The following is a 19,471-nucleotide window of genomic DNA, read 5'->3' on the forward strand; positions in this document are numbered from 1 at the left end:
TTATTGTTGCTACTGTAAACATAAGAAAGATAATAACCCTCATACTGTATGTAGTTTCATTCGCAGAATGCAAGGTCTTGATTCTCCTTTCATGTGTGTTAGCAGACTTGTGGAATAATGCCCGTGTGACTATACAGAATGAGGGAACCAAGATAGAAGAAAATCTCTGTCTGTGTATGGTAGTTGAAGAACTGATGTGCAGCTAAGCACCACCATGCCACTCTGTTGCTCTCCCTCCTCTAAGGGCAGGGGTAGAAAATATGATGAAAAAAAGTTCATGGGTTGAAATATGGACAGGGAGATCACTCAGCAGTTACTGTCACAGTCAAAACAGACTCAGCATAAGGGAGATGAATGTAATTTATTGCATATTGATAATAGATTAGAGCAATGAGAAATAAAAGCAAACTTAAAATACCTTGCCCCCCTCAGCCACCCTCTTCCTCCGCACACGAAGTGGCATAGGGGAACAGTGTTGCAGTCAGTCCATAATGCTTCATCTCTGCTGCTCCTTCATCCTTACTCTCTTCCCCTGCTCTAGCGTGGGTTCCCTCCCATTGTATGCAGTCCTTCCTAAACTGATTTTATGTGGGCTTTTCTTGAAGACTGCATTCCTTCAAGAACTGCTCTAATATGTGTCTATACCACAGGGTGGAGTCCTTCAAAGACATGCTGCTCCAGCGTGGGTCCCAAACAGGCAGCAACTCCTGACAGAACTCCTGCTCCATCCTAGGCTCCTCCACAAGCTGCAGCATGGAGATCTGCTCTGCTGTGGGACCCATGGGCTGCAGGGGGACAGCCTGCTCCACCAGGGGCCTCTGCACCACCTGCAGGGGAACTTCTCCCGCATGCCAGGAGCACCTCCTGCCCCTTCTTCTTCAATGACCTTGCTGTCTGCAGGGTTGTTTCTTTCACATTTTCCCACCTGTCTCCCAGCTGCTGTTGTGCTGCAGTTTTTCCCTTTCCTCAGTATGCTTTCACAGAGGTGCTCTCAATGTCACTCCGTGTCTCAGCTCCGGCAAGCTGCAGGTCCCTTTTCAAGTTATCTGGAAATGGCTCGTATCAAACTCTTCTCTCAGAGGCCACCGCTGTAGCCAGCCTGTTACCAGAACCTTGCCCTGTAAGCCCAGTACACTGTGGTAGCTATAGTCTATTTATTTCTAATCCTTGTGTCTGGCTCAAATGCATTTCCTCAACGGGGTAAGTGAGTGTACTTACTAATATATTTGGGATGTTCAGTCATTTTTCATTTGGAATGGATGGACTGTAAAAAAGTCTCTGTAGTTTCCTGAAAGTTTCAGAGATTAGTCATAGTGCATATTTGTATTTTACTGTGAGGTAAATTAACATCCTGCTAATATATCAATTGTAGTGCAATGCTGACAGATTTTTCTGTCTATTGTAGTGCAGGATAGCTTTGATGGTGTTCTGGTTTATGATTGTTGATTTGTATGAATTTCTGTTTCAGGAGTGCAAAAATGTCTTTTTTGATACTGATGCAGAACAGGTTTTGAGCTTTGTGACATTTGCTGGAGTTCAGCAGACTTCAGCTATTTTTTTTACTCTATCCCTGCAGTGTACTCTGAGCCTGGAGAGCTGAAAAGAATCAGGTTAGAGTAGTTCATGTAGCCTTTTAATCAGCTGAAGTCTTCCTTGCACTAGGTAAGTCCCTGACTGATGATTTATATCAATTTTATAGTGTAGTTTTATCTCAGTAAAAGTTACCAGAATTTTGTTATAAACAAAGATTAGGTTCAGATTTTGCATAAATAAGTCCATACATTTAACATAAAAAGGCAATCTATAAGATAAGTACTCCCATGAAGTGCACTGTTTAATTATGTTCACCCTGCTACCTGGCTTTTTTTTTTTTTTTTTTGTGGATCTTCAAAGCAACCACAGAGTATACGTTTCCCCTCTTTTCCAGGATGTGATTCAACAGTGACTATGCAGATTTTACAAGGGCATGACTGAGGCTTTAGTCTCCCACTGCTGTGGAAGACCTTCCTGGTCACTTCTTCCACGTGTGGAAAGGCACATGTGAACCTATGCTGTCTGATGGCTGACTGAAAAGCTTATACTTTTTAGTGGCACTTCTTCTTTTCCCTTTAGCCCACTGTGCCTTTCACAAAGATGGAGACATAGATGAATTCTTCAGAAAAGAGTTTAAGAACAGATCTAATAAATGAATGGTAAACTAATATGGTAAGAGGTTATTCTTTGTTTATGTAAAAAGCCAGATTTTCTGAAGTGTCTGCTAAATGGTTGTATTCTGCTGTGAAGCTTGCTCAGAGATGCATTTTCTCCAGGACCTCTAGCTTCTTAGGTTGGAACAAAATTACGGGCTTTTCTTCTATTTCTGGTTACCAATTGCTCTGAATTAACAGACTGTGTGTACGAAGCCTCTGGTGCCTACCACACAGCTAAGCATTTCAGACTGAAGATGAAAGATAAATGGCAGGTAGGATTGTTGATTTTGTCCTCTAAATCATTTCCTGGTCTTCATATAAACAAATATATAAAAAAAAATAAATATATTATCTATCATAATGTAGTATACATTTACAGTAACAAAGTTTTTTTTTTCTTTTATAAAAGCCTAGAGTATATTAGAGAACTGAGAGTGGTTTATGTTGAAAAACTGCTTCTGATGTAATCTCATCTGAGATTGAAAGACTGTTTGTTGAAATATTAGTCATTAAAATCCTGTCTAGGAGTATTGAGGGATGGATTATATTGAGCCCAGAGCTTCACTGCTAAAGGGAAAGGTTTTTTACGTGTCTTGGTTAAATCAAGTGTAATGTGGCAACTTCTCTATTATGAATGCTAAGTAACACAGCACCTTGCCACAAGGTATGTGGTTCAGTATTTTTTGTTATCTTCAGTCAACACAAATTCTGTGCAATTATAATGCTCATTTCCTGTAAAATAACAGATATATCAACAATGGACCTGGATTTTTGTTAGAATTAATTCATAAAGCACAAAAGCATTAATAACAGGGCAAGTGATAAAATTGCATCAGGTATAATAATTCTCCGGAAAACCGAGCAATGACCAACTAATGCAAATAAGAAGGTTAGTTCTGCTATTGAAGAGATCATTCCATGATGGTGTTTATTATACTTTTTTGGCAGATTCTGTATCATCTACTGTCATATTTTGTATGCCACTTCTCGTATTATGCCTGTGCTGCAATTGGCAGGCATATGACTCAGCAATGTGACACAAATGTGACACAGAGCAATGCGATAAAACTCAGCTTTGGCCCACCCCACCCCTAAAGGTTATCTAAAGTGGAACAAGAGGTGTTAACTGGCTTATTGCTGAGGCAGGGATCTGTGGAGTCCACATCTAATATTCTTCAGAGCTTAAGCCAGGTTCCAAATACGATATGGAATCAGTCTCTTCTCAAATGTCTCATATGTCCTCCCCTCTAGAACTGCCACCATCTTTGTGGCCCTCCTTTGGGCACTCTAATAGTTTTATCTTCTTTTGATACTGTGGCGCCCAAACCTGCACACAGTGCTCGAGGTGAGGCCGCCAATCCCTTCCCTCGATCGGCAAGCAGTACTATGCCTGATGCTCCCTGCTCAGGGTTAAGTTTTGCTATTATCAAGTGTGGTTGCCATTCTCAAGTTTTTTTTTTTTTTTATCAACCTTGCTCTTGGATTGTGCAATAAACAATCCTAACTCTTTAGGACTAAGCTGTTTCCAGAATGTAATATGTCTTAAAAGCTGGCTGTCATGTTCTTTTACAGTCAAATAAATTACTTGAAATGGGACTCCCAGGTGGTAAATATGAGTAGACTCAGAGTTTCATATATAACTCATTGTTACAAAGTGTAGTTGAAAAGTGACTCTTAGCAATTAGTTATTTATACTACTGAGTTTTAAAATGGTGTGTAGAAAAGGGAGGGAAAAAAGCTTGTCATGCAGTAGTTAGGCCATGTAAGAAAAGTCCTGAACAGGAGGAAATTATGAATCCCCAGGGAAGGACCTCTGATGGCCAGTATTGAACTTAGACCCAAAGCCTTTGAATGTTTATTACACAGATAGAACAAATTCTGTCCAAAGTGAATGGTTTCTCTGCTGTGATTTGTTTCAAAGATGACCAGATAAGGGGAAAAAAATGAAAATAAGTGACATAAGTCTTGGGACATTGTTTAGAATGGATGCCTGTAGATTCAAGAGATAATTACGACCAAAATTTATCTTGATGACTGGAAACTAAAGCAATATGTGGCACACTTCAAAGGGCTTTGAAAGAAATCCTATTGAAAGAACACCTTTTCATTTAGGCTTTGTAAACTGTGAGCCTAGAGCCACCTAGTGTTAAGGTGATACACATTAATTATCTACAGTAATAAAGTTCAGTGTGAACTGCATGACTTGTGTCAGTAAAGGGCTACCAAGCCAACCACTTTCTTCCACATAATTGTTTATTGACTTTAATATTTATGTATGGTTTACAAAATTAGTAATTAATTTATGAGAGTTGTAACTGATCACATCCATCCTAGTTTTTAGGAGGGATTCATTGATTTACTTTGGAGCTATTACCTCACATGTCAGCAATATTTCAGAGCGAAGACAGCTTCTATGTAAAGGAAAACTTGGGAAGCCTGTAATGCTGGGAAGCAGAAAAGGCTGAAGACAGAGAGGGAAAAAAAGGTTTTGTGAAAAGCCAAAAACCAGACAGTGAAGTAACAATTTGTCATCAGGAAACTGGGAAGAATTGGGGCAGATTGTTGCCAGGAGGAAGTAAGTTACTGGTGATCCTCACAGACAACCAAGTCCTCACCTCTGAATGGGGAAGTATATGGGTAGTTCCTGTTCTGTAAAGAAAAACAGGTGAGGAAAGCAGCCTAAGCAGGGCATCTGCAGAAATCCTATGTTGTTGCCCAATTAATCCTGTGGATACAACTAAGAAAGAAATGTTACTGAGTTGTCCAAACTGTCAGTTAGGACAAAGTTCATCACCCTTAATTTTTACTGTTCCCTCTACTGGGCCTAGAGGAGTCATTTTTAAGTTGTGTAAAACTTGTCATTATACAATGATCAATCAGGTCTGTGGTAGCTGGTTCAAAGTATAGCTGCATGGTAACTTGCCAGAACGTGCAAGCTTGCTGCAGTGCAATTTCAGGCTTGTTTGAGATTTTCGTTGGTTTCAGTGGGCACTAAAATATGAGATTGACTAGTTTAGAGGACTTTAGGTAGTTTCAGTCAGTAAGATAAAGAACTTACAGAGTTATAAAATATGTGCAGACCCAAAACATGGTTGCTTACTGAAAGCTCAATAGTTCAAGTTCAGCCAGAAGAGTTGTATGGTCCTGTACATGGGGAGGAACAACTCCAGGCACCAGCACATGCTGGGGGCCACCCAGCTGGAAAGCAGCTCAGCCAAAAAGGACCTGAGTGTCCTGGTAGACACCAAGTTGAACATGAGCCAGCGGTATGTCCTTGCCGCTAAGAAGGCTGATGGTATTCTTGGCTGGGTTAGGAAGAATATAACTAGCAGGTTGAGGGAGGTGATCCTTCCCCTCTGCCTAGCACTGGTGAGGCTACACCTGGAATACTGAGTCCAGTTCTGGGTCCCTCAGTACAACACAGACATCAACATACTGAAAAGAATCCAGTACAAGGCCACCAAGATGGCCAAGGGCCTGGAACTCCTCTCCCGTGAGGAGAGGCTGAGAGAGCCGGGACTGCTCAGCCTGGGGAAGAGGTGGCTCAGGGGGATCTCATCGTTGTCTATCAGTACCTGAGGGAACTGAGCCAGGCTCCTGTCAGTGGTGCCCAATGCTGGGAGCAGAGGCAATAGGCAAAAACTGGAACACAAGGGTTTTCATCTGAGCATAGGAAGCACTTCTGTGCTCTGCTGGTGCCTGAGCACTGCTAAAGGTTGCCCAGAGAGGTTGTAGGTCTTAAGCTGCTTGGACATGGTCATGGGCCATGACCATGGTGTTCTCTAGGTGTTCCTACTAGAGTAGGGAGGTTGGACCAGATGACCTCCAGAGGTCCCTTCCTACCTCAACTATTCTGTGATTCTGTGGACCTATTGAAGTATGGATGTAGTAGGGTGGGAAGCAAATATCTTTTAGGGCCAGCAACACTCATGTCAGTGATTCAGAGAAAAGACAGAGAACACATGCTTTAAAATGCTTAAAATTTATTAATCATCATTCCTTTTTTCATGAAGAACAAAAATAAAACAATATTCCAAAACAAAATGGAAGAAGAAAATACACCACACCCAGATAACATGACTAATACTAAGAAATGGGGTAACATTAATTCTGAAATAAATGGCCCAATAAATCAATTTTCCAAAAACAAAATAAATAGCAATGGTACAACTTTTTAAAAGCTTCCTAGGAAAGAATTTACATATATTATTATTATTATTATTATTGTTTACAAAAATCCTTCATATGCCCCTGTTGGCAATATATATATATATATATATATACTTCTTCTGTAAACAGTTAACCACAAACAAAAAAAAAATTCCAAATTTTCATAAAGTTAATATGCTGATGGTGTTATGTAAACAAAGAGTAGAATGCAGCAGCTTCTCATGACAGCCTTTCTATCTTTCAGTCTTTCTTCCTTTCTTTCTGTCTGTCTTTCTTTCTTTCTCACAAACATAGATAGGGAAAATGCCCTATAAGTTGTTTATAATATTGAATTTTACAGTTTTGAGAAGGTATGGCTTTTTGCAAACTAAATTTTCTGTAATGCAAAAAAAGAAAAAGAAAAAGAGAGGTACAGTTTTCTTCCTTTTTTTTTTTTTTTTTTTTTTTTAATCTGTCTCAGTAAACTGGAATGAAGATATTACAAAATAAGTCAGTCTACATCAATGGAAATCTTAGATATTGTCAAGCGGTTGCAGAATGCAATGACCAGCAAAACTTTTTTCCTATGCAGTAAAGTTTATTTTATGCCTATGAAGTTTATGTTAATTATGTCACCATAGGAAAGCGTCAAGCCAGAAGAGAATGTTGACTTTGTGTAAATGTAAGCTCTCAGTCTTATAGTGTAGTGCTTTCCAGAAGACATACAAATTAGCAACAAATGTCAAAATGATCTTATACTGTACCTCTCAAGATGTAAAAGAAAAGAAATGAAAACCAGTATGAGATAAAATAGTGATGAAAACTGAAATAATTTAGACAGATATATTGAGCTTTTATGCAGAAAATATTACCTGTTTGTCCAAAATTTTAGCTGCTTTTGTTACTTTTTTTTTTTTTCTTTTCCCAAAGGTTTGTTTTAGTCTATGTTCAACTCTTGTTTGGCTTCTCTTTAGTTCTAATTTTAGACATTCCCTTTTTCTTGTGAGGTCTTTGCCTCATATATTGCCTGTTTGCTGTTGTTGGTTGACAGTGTCTTGGGGAATGCACTCAGCACCCACACAGCTGCATTGGTCCACGTAGGTGTATGAGTGATCAAGATGGGTTCCATCACTGCATGTCAGAGTCACCTTTCTTATGCTAGTCTGGACTTCCTGACAACATGAGCATTTATGTTCCATCATGTTTGCCTCTTGAGAATATCTGATTGGAAAACCAACAGAAGAGAAAGATTCAGAAATTATGTGAGACATATCAATGCCCCTCTCATCCATTACTAAGTATAACCAATTGTTGTGTGTTTGCATGTGAGGATATGGCTTGATATTACTATTCTTAGAGGATTTTGGTGACATAGAAGTTGTTTCTCATTGTAAAAATGGCTGAATCTAGCTCTTTATCCTAATCTAATGGAAAGTGTGTCAGAGGGTTGGAACTAGATGATCTTTAAATGTCCCTTCCAACCCAAACAGTTCTATGATTCTATGATTCCTTAAGACAGAAAAAGTGAATGAAATAATCCAGATCATATATCAAGCCAGTCCAAAATGACAGACTAGTACGAAACAAATAACCTTACTTTTACATGGGCAAGATCAAAATCCAGGTCTGTTCACTATCACATTGAACAGACTGTTAAGACCTGGTGAGTCTTGAGGTAATAAAGCTAATATAGCATCGTGTCTGTTAAAAATGCTAGTTAGCACAATGGGATAGCTGGGTGGGTTTTGGACATACTAGAAAATAACTAGAAATTTGATTTATGTCACTATTGTAACAAATAGAAGACAGGAGACCACAATTGTCTGTTACACCACTTACCTTGAGTAAGCATCACAGCTGCCTTCACAGTATGTCATCTCAACAGGTGCAGGAGATACACATCCACGGTGCTTGATGACAGTAGTGGTGTTGTGCTTCTTACAACCTGTTTTTGCTACAAACCAAGAGAAAATATTTTAAAATATATGTCCATGTAGATAGATATCTGTATATGATAGGCAATTCTTAGTACAAAACTGAGATGGATGGAGATGAAATAGAAAATTAGGTCACAATGCATTTCTCTTTTAATTGCTTATATCTAAATGTTGGCTTTTTTTTTTTTTTGGCTTTTTTTTTTTTTTTTTCCTTCCTTGTTTTAGGAACAAATAGAAAACTACTTTTCCCTTATGCAGCATTGGTACAGAATGTAGAAATCAAGAACAGTGCCGTGGCAACTGCTCAATGCACACCCACCTCCTGCGACCATCTTCACTTTCTTCCTTAAAGAGAATATATCTGTGAAAATTGGATAATAAACAGAGTCCTCGCCATCTCATTAGGAGGCTCATATTTAACAGTAAGGGATGGGAAAGTTCTCCATATCCATGTTTTCAAATGCCCTAAAGTGTGTGCTGGAAACATTCTGTCCCTTACTATCTTTCTCACCCCAGTGCAAGACAGTTGTCCCACACCTGATCTGTTCACCTCTTCTGTCTTTGTATATACTGTGTAAGTCGGACTAATACACCTAATAAGGCACATATGATGCTTTTATTCAAAATTATCATTACTTACCTGTTGAGCACTCTCTACAGCATCCATCATCCGATAGCTTGATGGTATTCTTGAGTGAGAAAACAGAAAAAGGTAACTTACATTTCATATCTGCATACTAATGCGGATATTTTCCCTGCTTCTTAGGTTTCTCTAGTGCCAGAAAGTTCTTTGTATTGACATGGAATCTAATTTCAAGCAGGGCTAAATATTAAAGGCACATAACTACTACTACAACTGAATATTGAGTTGTTTGTAAGCAGGCATTGGGGAGACTGTAATTACTTTGCTATCACCTGAATTCAGTAGTAAAATTTCAAAATAAAGCTTGTAGCACATGTAGGATATTTTGAGGGACCGAGGTCTGTGCAAATGAAGGATTATGTCAGACAGAGTAACACAGTTAATGAAATACTGAATCCCCAGATGTCTGGGGTTGGTTCTGATCTACCCTGACCTGTATTAAATTGACTAATGTGAACTGAAATAGCTTGTTTTCCTTTGCCTTTGCTATCAATGGTTGAATTAAAAAAAATTTAGGAAAAAAATCCCATTATTTTCTGTTAAGATTCTTGCTTCTAGTCACCTGGCACTTTTAGGAATCCAAAGCATTACACTGTGATCCTTTTGCTTCAGTGAGGATATATGGACCTTTTGAATATCAATTTGCTTTTTGGAAGTGAAATTTGATGGGGATAAGATTCACGGAGGATAAAATTGTGATGCTTCTTCTAGGTATTTTCATTGGACATCATGATCCTGCTATCACTGGTGTTAACCACTGCAATCTTTTCAAACAAACATGAGAATAGGTAGAAGAGTACTTACTGGCTCACAGTCATCAGGGTTAAAGTAGGGACAGGTTTTCTTTACGATGACTGTAATGAACTGTCCGTTGTGTTTTTCACATGTGTAGGCTGTACAGTTATTGCCAGGCTGATGCCAGTATTCTCCAATCTGAAAGTAATTAAATTAGATATAGGTGAATAAAACTCTTCTTGCATAAAAATGAAACGACCCGCCCCTCCCAAACAACCAGTGTTCTGTCATTGCAGTGTATTGCAATGTGATTATTCTGAATAATGTCCTTGAATTGCAGCTGGTGGTTACTTGTTATGTTATCATACTGCCGTAAGTCTTTTTCATTAACCAAGTAAAAAATCCATATTTTTATCTGGATATGGTAATGTTTTTTTTTGTATACATGGGAAAAGTATGTGGACTCATCTGGAAAGACTAATTTGTATTGTGAGAATTTATGGCATGACATAAATTTGTATTGTGAGAATTTATGGCATGACATGCAGATACATGGCAGAATTTCTGCTGTTTTCATTGACTTACTGTGTCCCAAAGCTCTCAGCTACCTCGAGACTCACTGTTTGGAGCAGAAACTTCCTCCACAGACAGAAAAACAAAATTATGCTTTGAGCAAAATCTGTGTTGCCTTTTCAGAGCTGAAGGCAAATAAGGTAACCCATTGCTTTCACATATATATATGTAATATATTTTTTTGATTTTGAGTTCTGAGAGCTGGTGTTCAGTGTCACGGTTGCTTCCAGAAGCCTCAGCCTCATGGCTCAAGACGCTGTTCAAGCCACGTGAGACAGTTCATCCCATTTGAATAAGCATTAGTCTAACATGAGAAAAGACATGGGAAGTGAATGTAATAGAGACAAGAATGAAAAGGCTAACAGTTCACCAAAAGTGAACTGAAACAGGGTTAGTTACCTTAAGCACGTGTGTAGTGTTGTCTTCCGTGATCACTATACAGGCCTCTGCCTTGCATGTGCCACAGCACTTTCCAGGTTCCACTGTATACTTATATCCCTGGTTTAAAAGAAAGAGAGAGGAAATGCCATTGAGCCAGGACACTGACCGTGTTTGCAGCTACTTGAACTGAGGGGGGTAGGAATTACTGACTGCAAAATAGTACTCACCATTGGGCAGTAGGTGTCACAGATAACAGGCTGGCACTTGACAGCAACCTGCTGAAGGCTTGAGTAAGAGGATTCAGAGCAGGTGCAGGTTTCACAGGGGCCTGATGGTATCACAGCTCCAGGCTGGGGAAAAGTCAGAAGAGAAATCGTTATTAATGAAAGAAAGTTGCTGTATGTACATCACAGACCAAAGCTGATCTGTGCATATGGGCTAAACTATCCTTAAATATATTTAATTTACAGTTTTGTTTGTTTAATTTAAGCAGAGTTTCTGTTGTAATATCCATGCTTCTCATTTTCAAAGTAAATTCTACTAATATATAAAGTAGAGCAGAAAATGTTCTTGCTTGTAGGAAGGGTGTTGATATGCTGGCCTCAATTAATAATGTTTTATCTCAGGCCTTTCTGCCAAATGTGGTCTGTGATAGTGATCTCAGAAATGTTGCATTGTGAATCAATGTAAAGTTGTATTTTATTGAGTTACTCTTTGTACTTACTGCATAGTAGGTTTCATTGACTACACAGCCATGTCCTGGAAAGAAGGAAGAAAGAGTGTCATAGAGGTACAAAATTTAAGAAGCAGAAGTATATGAAGAAACTGCTGCTTTGTTGGCCCAATATAATAACACTGATAACTCGCATCTTTCTCTTTTAAGTTTTTTGTATTCATAGCTCTGAGTAACACATTGAAAAAAGTGCATGGTACTTACTGCATTCAAAGGTAGGACAGCATTTTCCAGGCTGTGTTACTGTGATTATTTCCTGTCCCTCTAAGCACTGGTGTGTGGCCTCAGGGCAGAGGCTGGTATTACAGTCTGTATAATGTAAAAAAGATATAAAGTAGTGAACTCACAATTTTCATACAAAAGCAAGTTTAGCAAGTTTGTTTTTTTATGAACTTCTGAAGTTTTTCAATGAGGCAGATACAATGTTGTAGATAAAAAAAAAATACACAAACTAGTTTAATGCCTATTTCAGTATATTCGCCCAGCTATTTTTAAAGTGAACAGGCTTTTCTATAACCTTTGCAAAACAAAGCATTCACTGAGGAGAATAGAGTGGTGATTGCTGGAAAGGCATTTCTAAAGAGAAATCTGTACTGACTGGAAAATCTGATGGCTCTCCAGAGGCTCTTGAACAATTTTTAAAAATTCAAGAGATCTTTTAAGGTAAGATAAACAGTTTATGCTGGTCTTTGAAAAAAGAAGAGGTTTTGAATAGCTTCAGGTGGTAGAAGTGTTAAAGGTTTTCTTTTTTCCTTCCAAAAGTCAAATTGCAGATTTACAGTTACTTTCCTGTGTCTGTCTAGGTAAAATCTATTCATCTTTATTTTTGTTCTCTTCCAGTTTCTAGTAAATATGTTGCAAGAAAACCTTAAGAAAGCATAATGAGATTAATGCAAAGTTTAAAAAAAAGAAAAATTACTGCTGTAGTTCCCTGAAATGAATATAGTATATTTCCCATTATAAAGAACTGAAACAGTACTTACAGCACTCAGTCCTGGTACAGCATGGATCTTCTGGTATCTGTATCTGAACAGGAATGTAACCTGGTTCATAACAAGCTTTTTGCTGAGGCATAGAGCATACATGTTTTGTACACTGCACTCTGAGAGTGTGTCTGTCACAGACACATTCCTGGCAATTTGTTGTCCATTTTTCTCCTGGCTGTATGAAAAAAAACACATATGTAAGTTCAAAACAAAATCAACTTATTTGTTTCTAGTTGTCTTAGTCATGGATATAATGATACCTAATAACATAATCTTTTTCATGGTTCTAGTATTTTGATAAGAAACCCTCAAACTGAATCTAATTAAGAGAAGATTCTGGAGGCCACTAGGGTTCTCAGCATGTTCTCACATTCACACAGCTTACAATTTCTATTTACTAGTAGTGTTAGTCCGAGGGATACAGGGATCTAAACTAGAAGGAATTGAACTCTGCATGCGTTTTTGAATAAGAAACTATCATATGAGATACTCATTTACACATTAGATTACAGAGATAAATTTCTGTAATTTGTATGCAGTTGAGGAGCTAAGAATGCAGACTGTCAGCATTATCAGCAACAGGTAAAGTTTGTTACCCATCTGCAACTTTGTCTCTAGTTACTTTAATAGACCAAATTTGAGGAAATAAAAGAAGCAGATGGCGAAAGTTCCACTAACGCCATCTGTTTTCCCTTTTTTTGTGAGATGATGGTTATTGAAAGACTATCCCATTATTTGCTGTTTAATTTCTTAGGAAGTAATGTGGTTTCTGCTTTCACACTCAGAGTTATTTTTTTTAAGATTGAAGGGGAACAAATGTTTGAAAAAAAAATGAAAGTCTCTCCAAACTTAAGCATAACTTTGTTCCTGTGAAACCTGAAAAATCCTCTTGCTTCACCTCTCTGTACTTTATAAATCAAGTTGATTGTGATACTCACCTCTCTGTATACTCCATTTGGTTCCCTACAAGCTGGAAAAAAAAATAGGAATGGAGATTTATACTACTGAAAACTGACAAAATGAATAAGTTTATGCAGTTCCAAATAGAACCATTATGAAGATAAATAAAACAAGAAAATGAATATGCAGACTAGTTCTTATGAGATATAAATGACAGAATTCTTCCGTCTTGCCAAGTCTTATGTAAGTAAAGAAGATGGAGAAAAGGGGGTATTGTTTATTATTCTGTTTTTAGATGGGAGTTTAGAAGAGCTTAAATAAATGGAATTGCCCATGGACTGACCATGTAAAAGATGGCAGTAGAACTCAGGCCTCATAACCACTAATCCAGACCTCTATTTATTCCCCAAACTAGTTACAGAGTACTTACAACATTCAGAAACACAGATGCTGCTGTCTTCACTCAGGAGTGTTGTTCCTTCAGGACAGAAACATCCTTCAGTTACTCCATAGCCAGGATGGTCCACAGAGCTAGGGTGGGAGGAATGTGTATATTTGAATACCATGTTTTTTTTTCACTAAAGCTGGAGAGAGAAAGAGGCATGTACAGAAGGTTGCCATGCCAGATAAAAAGGAGACAAAAGGATTTATGTTTTCAAAAGTGCAACAGCAAGTGCATTTTCATAGAGCTGACTGATACATATAAATCTCGAATGAAGTATGCAAATTCATGAGATGTTTAATTATGAAATAGTTCAACTTAGTAAGGGAAATAGGTAGGTAACAATAGAAAAAAGACAAAGAGAAGCAGTTGTTTTTTTTGATATTTCCATACCTTTGCTCACAGGTAGCAGGATTAATGGACCCACATGGCTTGTATTCCATGTTTGCTGGACAATTGTATGCTATATGGGAAAAAAGGACAAAAGATTAAAAATTGAAAGGGGATCTAATGGTAGATAGTAGGTAAAAAATTGATAGTAGATCATCTTGCAGCCAAAGGGACTCTGGCATTGCTGCCTTTTGTCAATTATGAATTTTTGTAGGGAAAATATGATAGTCAATTGTAAGATGCACGATGTGCTTACTGAATAAAACACTTTTTATTCAGTAAGCCACAGTAACCACATATTACTGGTTTACAGACAGATTTTTGAGTTCTTCAATACTTACGGCAGGTGTTGTTTGTCTTTCCTCTCCAGTCAATGCAGACACCTCTAGAAGCACACTCTGTAGCATATATCTCCAGACTGGAACACTGCATGGATTCTTCAGTTATGCGACATCCATCAAAAACGCATCCTTTGAAAAATGGTTCTGGGGGTATCACATCATGGCATTCTGCAAAAACTCTGCAGAGAGAAAAGACAGCAAAAGCTTTTAATGCTAACAAGTCATTATATACAAACAGTTAAATGTAAAAATGGCCACTAATGTGGGAGATAGACTCAGGAAGGGAAAGTCTAGGAAGCTGGAATCTCTACTTTTTTCTAAAGAGGCTAATAGTTATTGTGTGTATGTAAGTGTACATAACTTCATCAGCCTGACATCAGAAATTTCATGAAGAAGGCAAATGCATCAGATAGGTGATAAAAGGATGCTAAAAGTATCCAAGAGATAGAAAAATTGCACATAGAATAGCTTATAACTTATTAGACACTACAGTGAGTGTGCAGACGTGGCCTTTACAAATGACACAGTTGAAAAAAAACTTTTGCCAGAGCTCACAGAAGCATAGGAAATACTGCAGGAAACAGACCTTTGTTGGTGTTGGACCTCTATATTGCACCTAGCATATACAAAGAATGAAAGACACTTTGGCTATGTTTCTATCTGCTTTGTTACCCTTGTTGGTAACCAAGTTCTTTACCTTTTGGACTAATGGCTCACTTCAATTTTAAAGTTCAGTGCTTAATTTAATAGTGAGACTAAGAGTGAGTAAACATACTCTGGAAAGCAGAGGGAGAAATGTTTATGATAGCAACCCAGGAATTAAGAACTTCAGTGCTGGCTGTCTCCCTCATTTTCTGATTTTACCTTGCCTTACTCAGCTATCTTTGGGTGCATGTCCTTAAAGGAGAGGAGTTTTTTTTTCAGAGGCCCTTTACTATATATTTCCTGACATTAGGCTGAGGTTTTCAGCTATGATTACATGGTAGGGTTACATTTCTTACTCATTTCATAGGATACTGAGACATTTCTGTCTGGAAAGAGCAAATTCATTCTTTTTTTTTTTATTATTTATTTATTTATTTTTTCTTACTTGCTCAGGATAATCTTGCAGAGTTCAGGAACTTTACACTGAGGCCTTGGTGGAGGTGTGGTTACGAGTGGTGGTGGTGGTACTCCAGTGCACGATGTGTTGTTACCAACAAGCCAGTGATGAGCCATTTGGGGACAGGAAGAAATGATCTTACCACTTGGCAAGCGGCATTCATCTGCTTTGTTATTTGTACATGTTCCTGGAAGATATCAGAGACAAGCTATATAAGCCTCATTCTCCACATCTGCAATATGTGGTGATGATGATCTACATCACCACACATTATTGTGCTGATGTCAAGTTTAGGTGTGATGTGCTCATGAAATGTGTAAGGTGTCCTCCTTCACAAGGACTGCTTTCTTTATAGTGATATGAATTTCAATTTAGTTAACAAACCCCAAATCAAAAAAACAGGTTGCTGAAATAATAAACTTTTGGTCGTACAAAAGATGAAGACCAGAACTGTTCTTGATTCTATTTTACTACTGTTCAAAATGTTTCTGTCTGTCATGATCCTTCATAGCCAGAGTGGGTGAGATTAACTATGAGAGGGCGGGGAAAATACTGTTAATACATCTATCTTACCACATTGTCCTTCAGTATTGTTGCCAAATTTACTGTATGGAAGTTTCACGGAGAAAATCAGACCACTAAAGGTGATGGTTGCACCAATTTCTGGTATTTCAACAATCATATTGATGCCAAGTGTGGAGAAATAAATGCCATCCTTTTTAAAGCCTGGTTGGACAATCTTTTTGTTGAAATACATCTGAATGCAGAGTTAAAAAACAAACAAACAAACAAACACAGCTTCAGAATAAGCACTGCTTCTGTCTGTTTTCAATAACACATTTTATAATCTTCATAATCATGCTTAACTCAGTATTGTTGCGCACCATATCCAACCTGTTGCATTTCAGTAACAACATATAATGCATTAATTTCTCAGCTTCTATTGCTATGTTGCTATAGTGTGACAAAATAACCTAAGTGGCTTCTAAGTACTGTGTTAGTGCAGGTTGTGTGCTAATGTACAGCATTCTAAACTCAAGTATTTTGTTTGTATCCCTCACAATTTTGTTTAATGTAAATATTCTTCATTTAAAAAATGGTAGTTTTCTTTAGCTACAGAAATATTCCTGCCATTATTGTGTAATAACTTTGCTGCAAAATCACACCATCCTTAAACTACATGTTGTGTGACGTTAGAAGAGTTGTATGAACTCAAAATGAAGTCAAATGTCCCCATTGCCAATTTTACTTAGTGATCATGTTTATTCTTTAATCTAAGCATTTGTAGTCTGTATTTTATAAGAGGTGGACATACTCATTTAATAACTTTTTGTCAGGAGTTATTCTGCAACTTTTTTTATAATTGAATTGAAATAAAGTCAGGGTTAGAACAGTCAGTTACTGTTCTCTTTCACAGGGAACCACTGGACCAATTATTTCAGCATGACTTTCTGGTTGTAAGTAAGGAGAGGTTTGCCTGGCTCAGAAGATGGAGAGTGCATATTAAGACAAACTAATCATCTCACCTCTTTCTGTTCTCTAACCACCTAATAAAGTCCCAGTGTAACACTGGGACTGACTTCTGTTTTTCATTGGCTGCCAACACTGAGTTAGGATCCTAAAATGAAATGACACCCCTGGTCACCCCTCTTCTTCAGCTATACCACTCTTCCCAGCAAGGGATCAGAGAAGGATTCATGTTATAGCTTTGTTTAGTGCCTGAAGTTCTCCATGCAAAGGAAGCAATTCCTAGTCAGCCAGCCACTATGGGATACACACCAGTCTGACCATGAGAGAAAAATGATGCTTTCAATTTGCATTTGTGTTTCTTCATAATGTGTTTGCTTACAGAAGTGAATGGCACAGTGCATTAGTTTTTATGAAACATGGATCAAGTAGCAGTGTAAGCATTCTTTTTGTCTTCAGCTGTATTAATCTGTTTCCTAGTGTCATTTATATACATGCAAATACGCATATAATGTATTCATACCTGCGTAGTGCTAAGCTGCTTGTGACACTAAGTTTGAAGAAATTACTATAATCATTTTTTTAACTAATGATTTCCTCTGCCCTTGTCACCTCTGTGATTTGATACTCTTAACAGGCTATATTTCAAATGAAAATCAGTAAGGCCTATGGACCTTATTTCTCTTTTTTCAAAAATATAGTAATAATTAAGAAAAATATATACCACATTCGTCATCACACCATTCATGAGTTCACGGGTCAGCACCACTTCTGCAGATTTGTAGAAAATAATAATTGATTTAGGACAGGAAAGTCCATCTTTTGAATCGCAGTAATAATTGTCAATGTAAACACGGAAGTTGTCGTATTTAGGTACAATCTGTTTCACCAGGACATAAGTGCAGTTTTCAAGGAAAGTATAATAGGTTCCATCAAAAGTAATGTAATGAGGATCACCCCATCCACTGCACACACCTGGTAGGGAGAAAATATTTAGAGGATTAACATGAAAGTTAATGTAGAAGAAAGAATTTAGGGAATGAAGTGAATATACTACAATTTCAAGAGCAAACTTAGGAAAACAAACTCCCTATATATTCTGTGCAAAGTTTTGCTTATTTCCAAAAATGCAATTCCTTAATCTACTGGTACTTACACTGACACTCATAGTGGTAACAGCAGTAATTTTCATCAGGTACCAGTATTGGTGGATATTTGTTTGCACAGGTAATTTCCTTTACTGGTGGGCAGGTTTGTTGAAATACTTTTATTTTGTTGTCTCCCTCACAGATGATTTCTGTACAGTTGGATAATTTGTGTCTCTGACCAGGCTGCAAAATAAACAAGAATTGCTATCACAGGAATTTGCAAACAGGTATGAATTTTACTCATATTTTTAGTTCAATTGTGTAATGTTTCAAGTGACAGTATTGTTGGAAAGCAAATGAATATATAAGTTCCTTCGTTTGAATTTGTGGTACTAATGATTTAAGATGTTGACCAGAGGTATTCACTCTTCTGACCATGGTATGGAGAATTGGAAATTGTTTTGCTTTCCAAATCTGGAACAAGAACTAAAATGAAAATCTTCGCTGGCAGCAGAAGGTTCACAGCGTTCTACGCAATTCAATTTTTTTATACTAGAAGGACGTAAAGCCTTAATTCCATCTATTCATTCTACATTAGGAGCTCTTCTGAGAGTTTGTGAGATGGGTTTTGAGTTAAGGGAACTGTTATCCTTTGTACTGGATAAGTATACATGTATATGCATACTGTACTTCACTATCAGCACAATCACCATTAAAAAAAAAAAAAAAAGTACTGGGAAGAGGATAGGAGAACAGAAACAGTTACAAATTTCCATGGTAGCTTAGATTTTTCCATTTAATCAAGAGGGAAAATACATAAGAAAATTTGCTCTTTTATTTCACTAAGAAGGTTTGTTACTTATGCAATGTAGTGAATCAAAAAGCACATTTTGCTATCCCTGAAATTGTAAGAAAAAAAGTGCATTTTTCTTAGTTTGCAAAATATATATATATATTTTATATATAAATATATATAAAAAGTAGGCACATAAAAATTTTATGTTGTACATTGTCCATCACTAGCAACGTTTATTCTGACAATCTGGATGTGTAAATTTTAAAGACTGCTGACAGTTCTTTTCTGGTATCAAACTACCACCAATGTTATTTCAGCCATCATAATAAAACAGGAACTACATACCTGTAGTGGAGGGTAAGTACTAGAAACACAACCTGAAGGAGGAGGTGGAGCTGATGTTGTTACAGTAGGTGTCTGAGGGGAAGTAGTGGTTACAGGAGTAGTAACATTACAAGGTCCAGTGTATCGTTCAACTGAACACACTTGACTGCAAATGGCATAAAACCTACATCCATCACTGTCCATTCTGTTGTAAATCACATCACCTGAAGAAAGAAAGAAAATGCAGTCAGAAAGAGACAGAAAATAATAAAAAATAAAAATGTAACCAGACATT

The 19,471-nt window shown here is 37.5% G+C and overlaps 1 protein-coding gene across 1 annotated transcript in view; it reads right to left on the reverse strand.

Annotated features, from left to right (window-relative positions):
• Window positions 1-19,471, reverse strand: part of LOC116489535 (mucin-5AC-like) — a 71,536-nt gene that overhangs the window by 16,917 nt on the left and 35,148 nt on the right. The window contains exons 32-44 of the mRNA XM_032187962.1: window positions 19,198-19,400; window positions 18,125-18,299; window positions 17,693-17,943; window positions 16,075-16,258; window positions 15,490-15,688; window positions 14,400-14,578; window positions 14,062-14,131; window positions 12,324-12,501; window positions 10,835-10,957; window positions 10,626-10,724; window positions 9,723-9,851; window positions 8,916-8,964; window positions 8,178-8,292 (exon numbers count right to left, since the gene is read on the reverse strand). Coding sequence (XP_032043853.1) covers window positions 8,178-8,292; window positions 8,916-8,964; window positions 9,723-9,851; window positions 10,626-10,724; window positions 10,835-10,957; window positions 12,324-12,501; window positions 14,062-14,131; window positions 14,400-14,578; window positions 15,490-15,688; window positions 16,075-16,258; window positions 17,693-17,943; window positions 18,125-18,299; window positions 19,198-19,400 — 1,954 coding nt within the window. The remainder of the gene's footprint in view (window positions 1-8,177; window positions 8,293-8,915; window positions 8,965-9,722; window positions 9,852-10,625; window positions 10,725-10,834; window positions 10,958-12,323; window positions 12,502-14,061; window positions 14,132-14,399; window positions 14,579-15,489; window positions 15,689-16,074; window positions 16,259-17,692; window positions 17,944-18,124; window positions 18,300-19,197; window positions 19,401-19,471) is intronic.

This window comes from Aythya fuligula, chromosome 5 (genome assembly GCF_009819795.1).
Source record: "Aythya fuligula isolate bAytFul2 chromosome 5, bAytFul2.pri, whole genome shotgun sequence".
Taxonomy (NCBI): Eukaryota; Metazoa; Chordata; class Aves; order Anseriformes; family Anatidae; genus Aythya; species Aythya fuligula.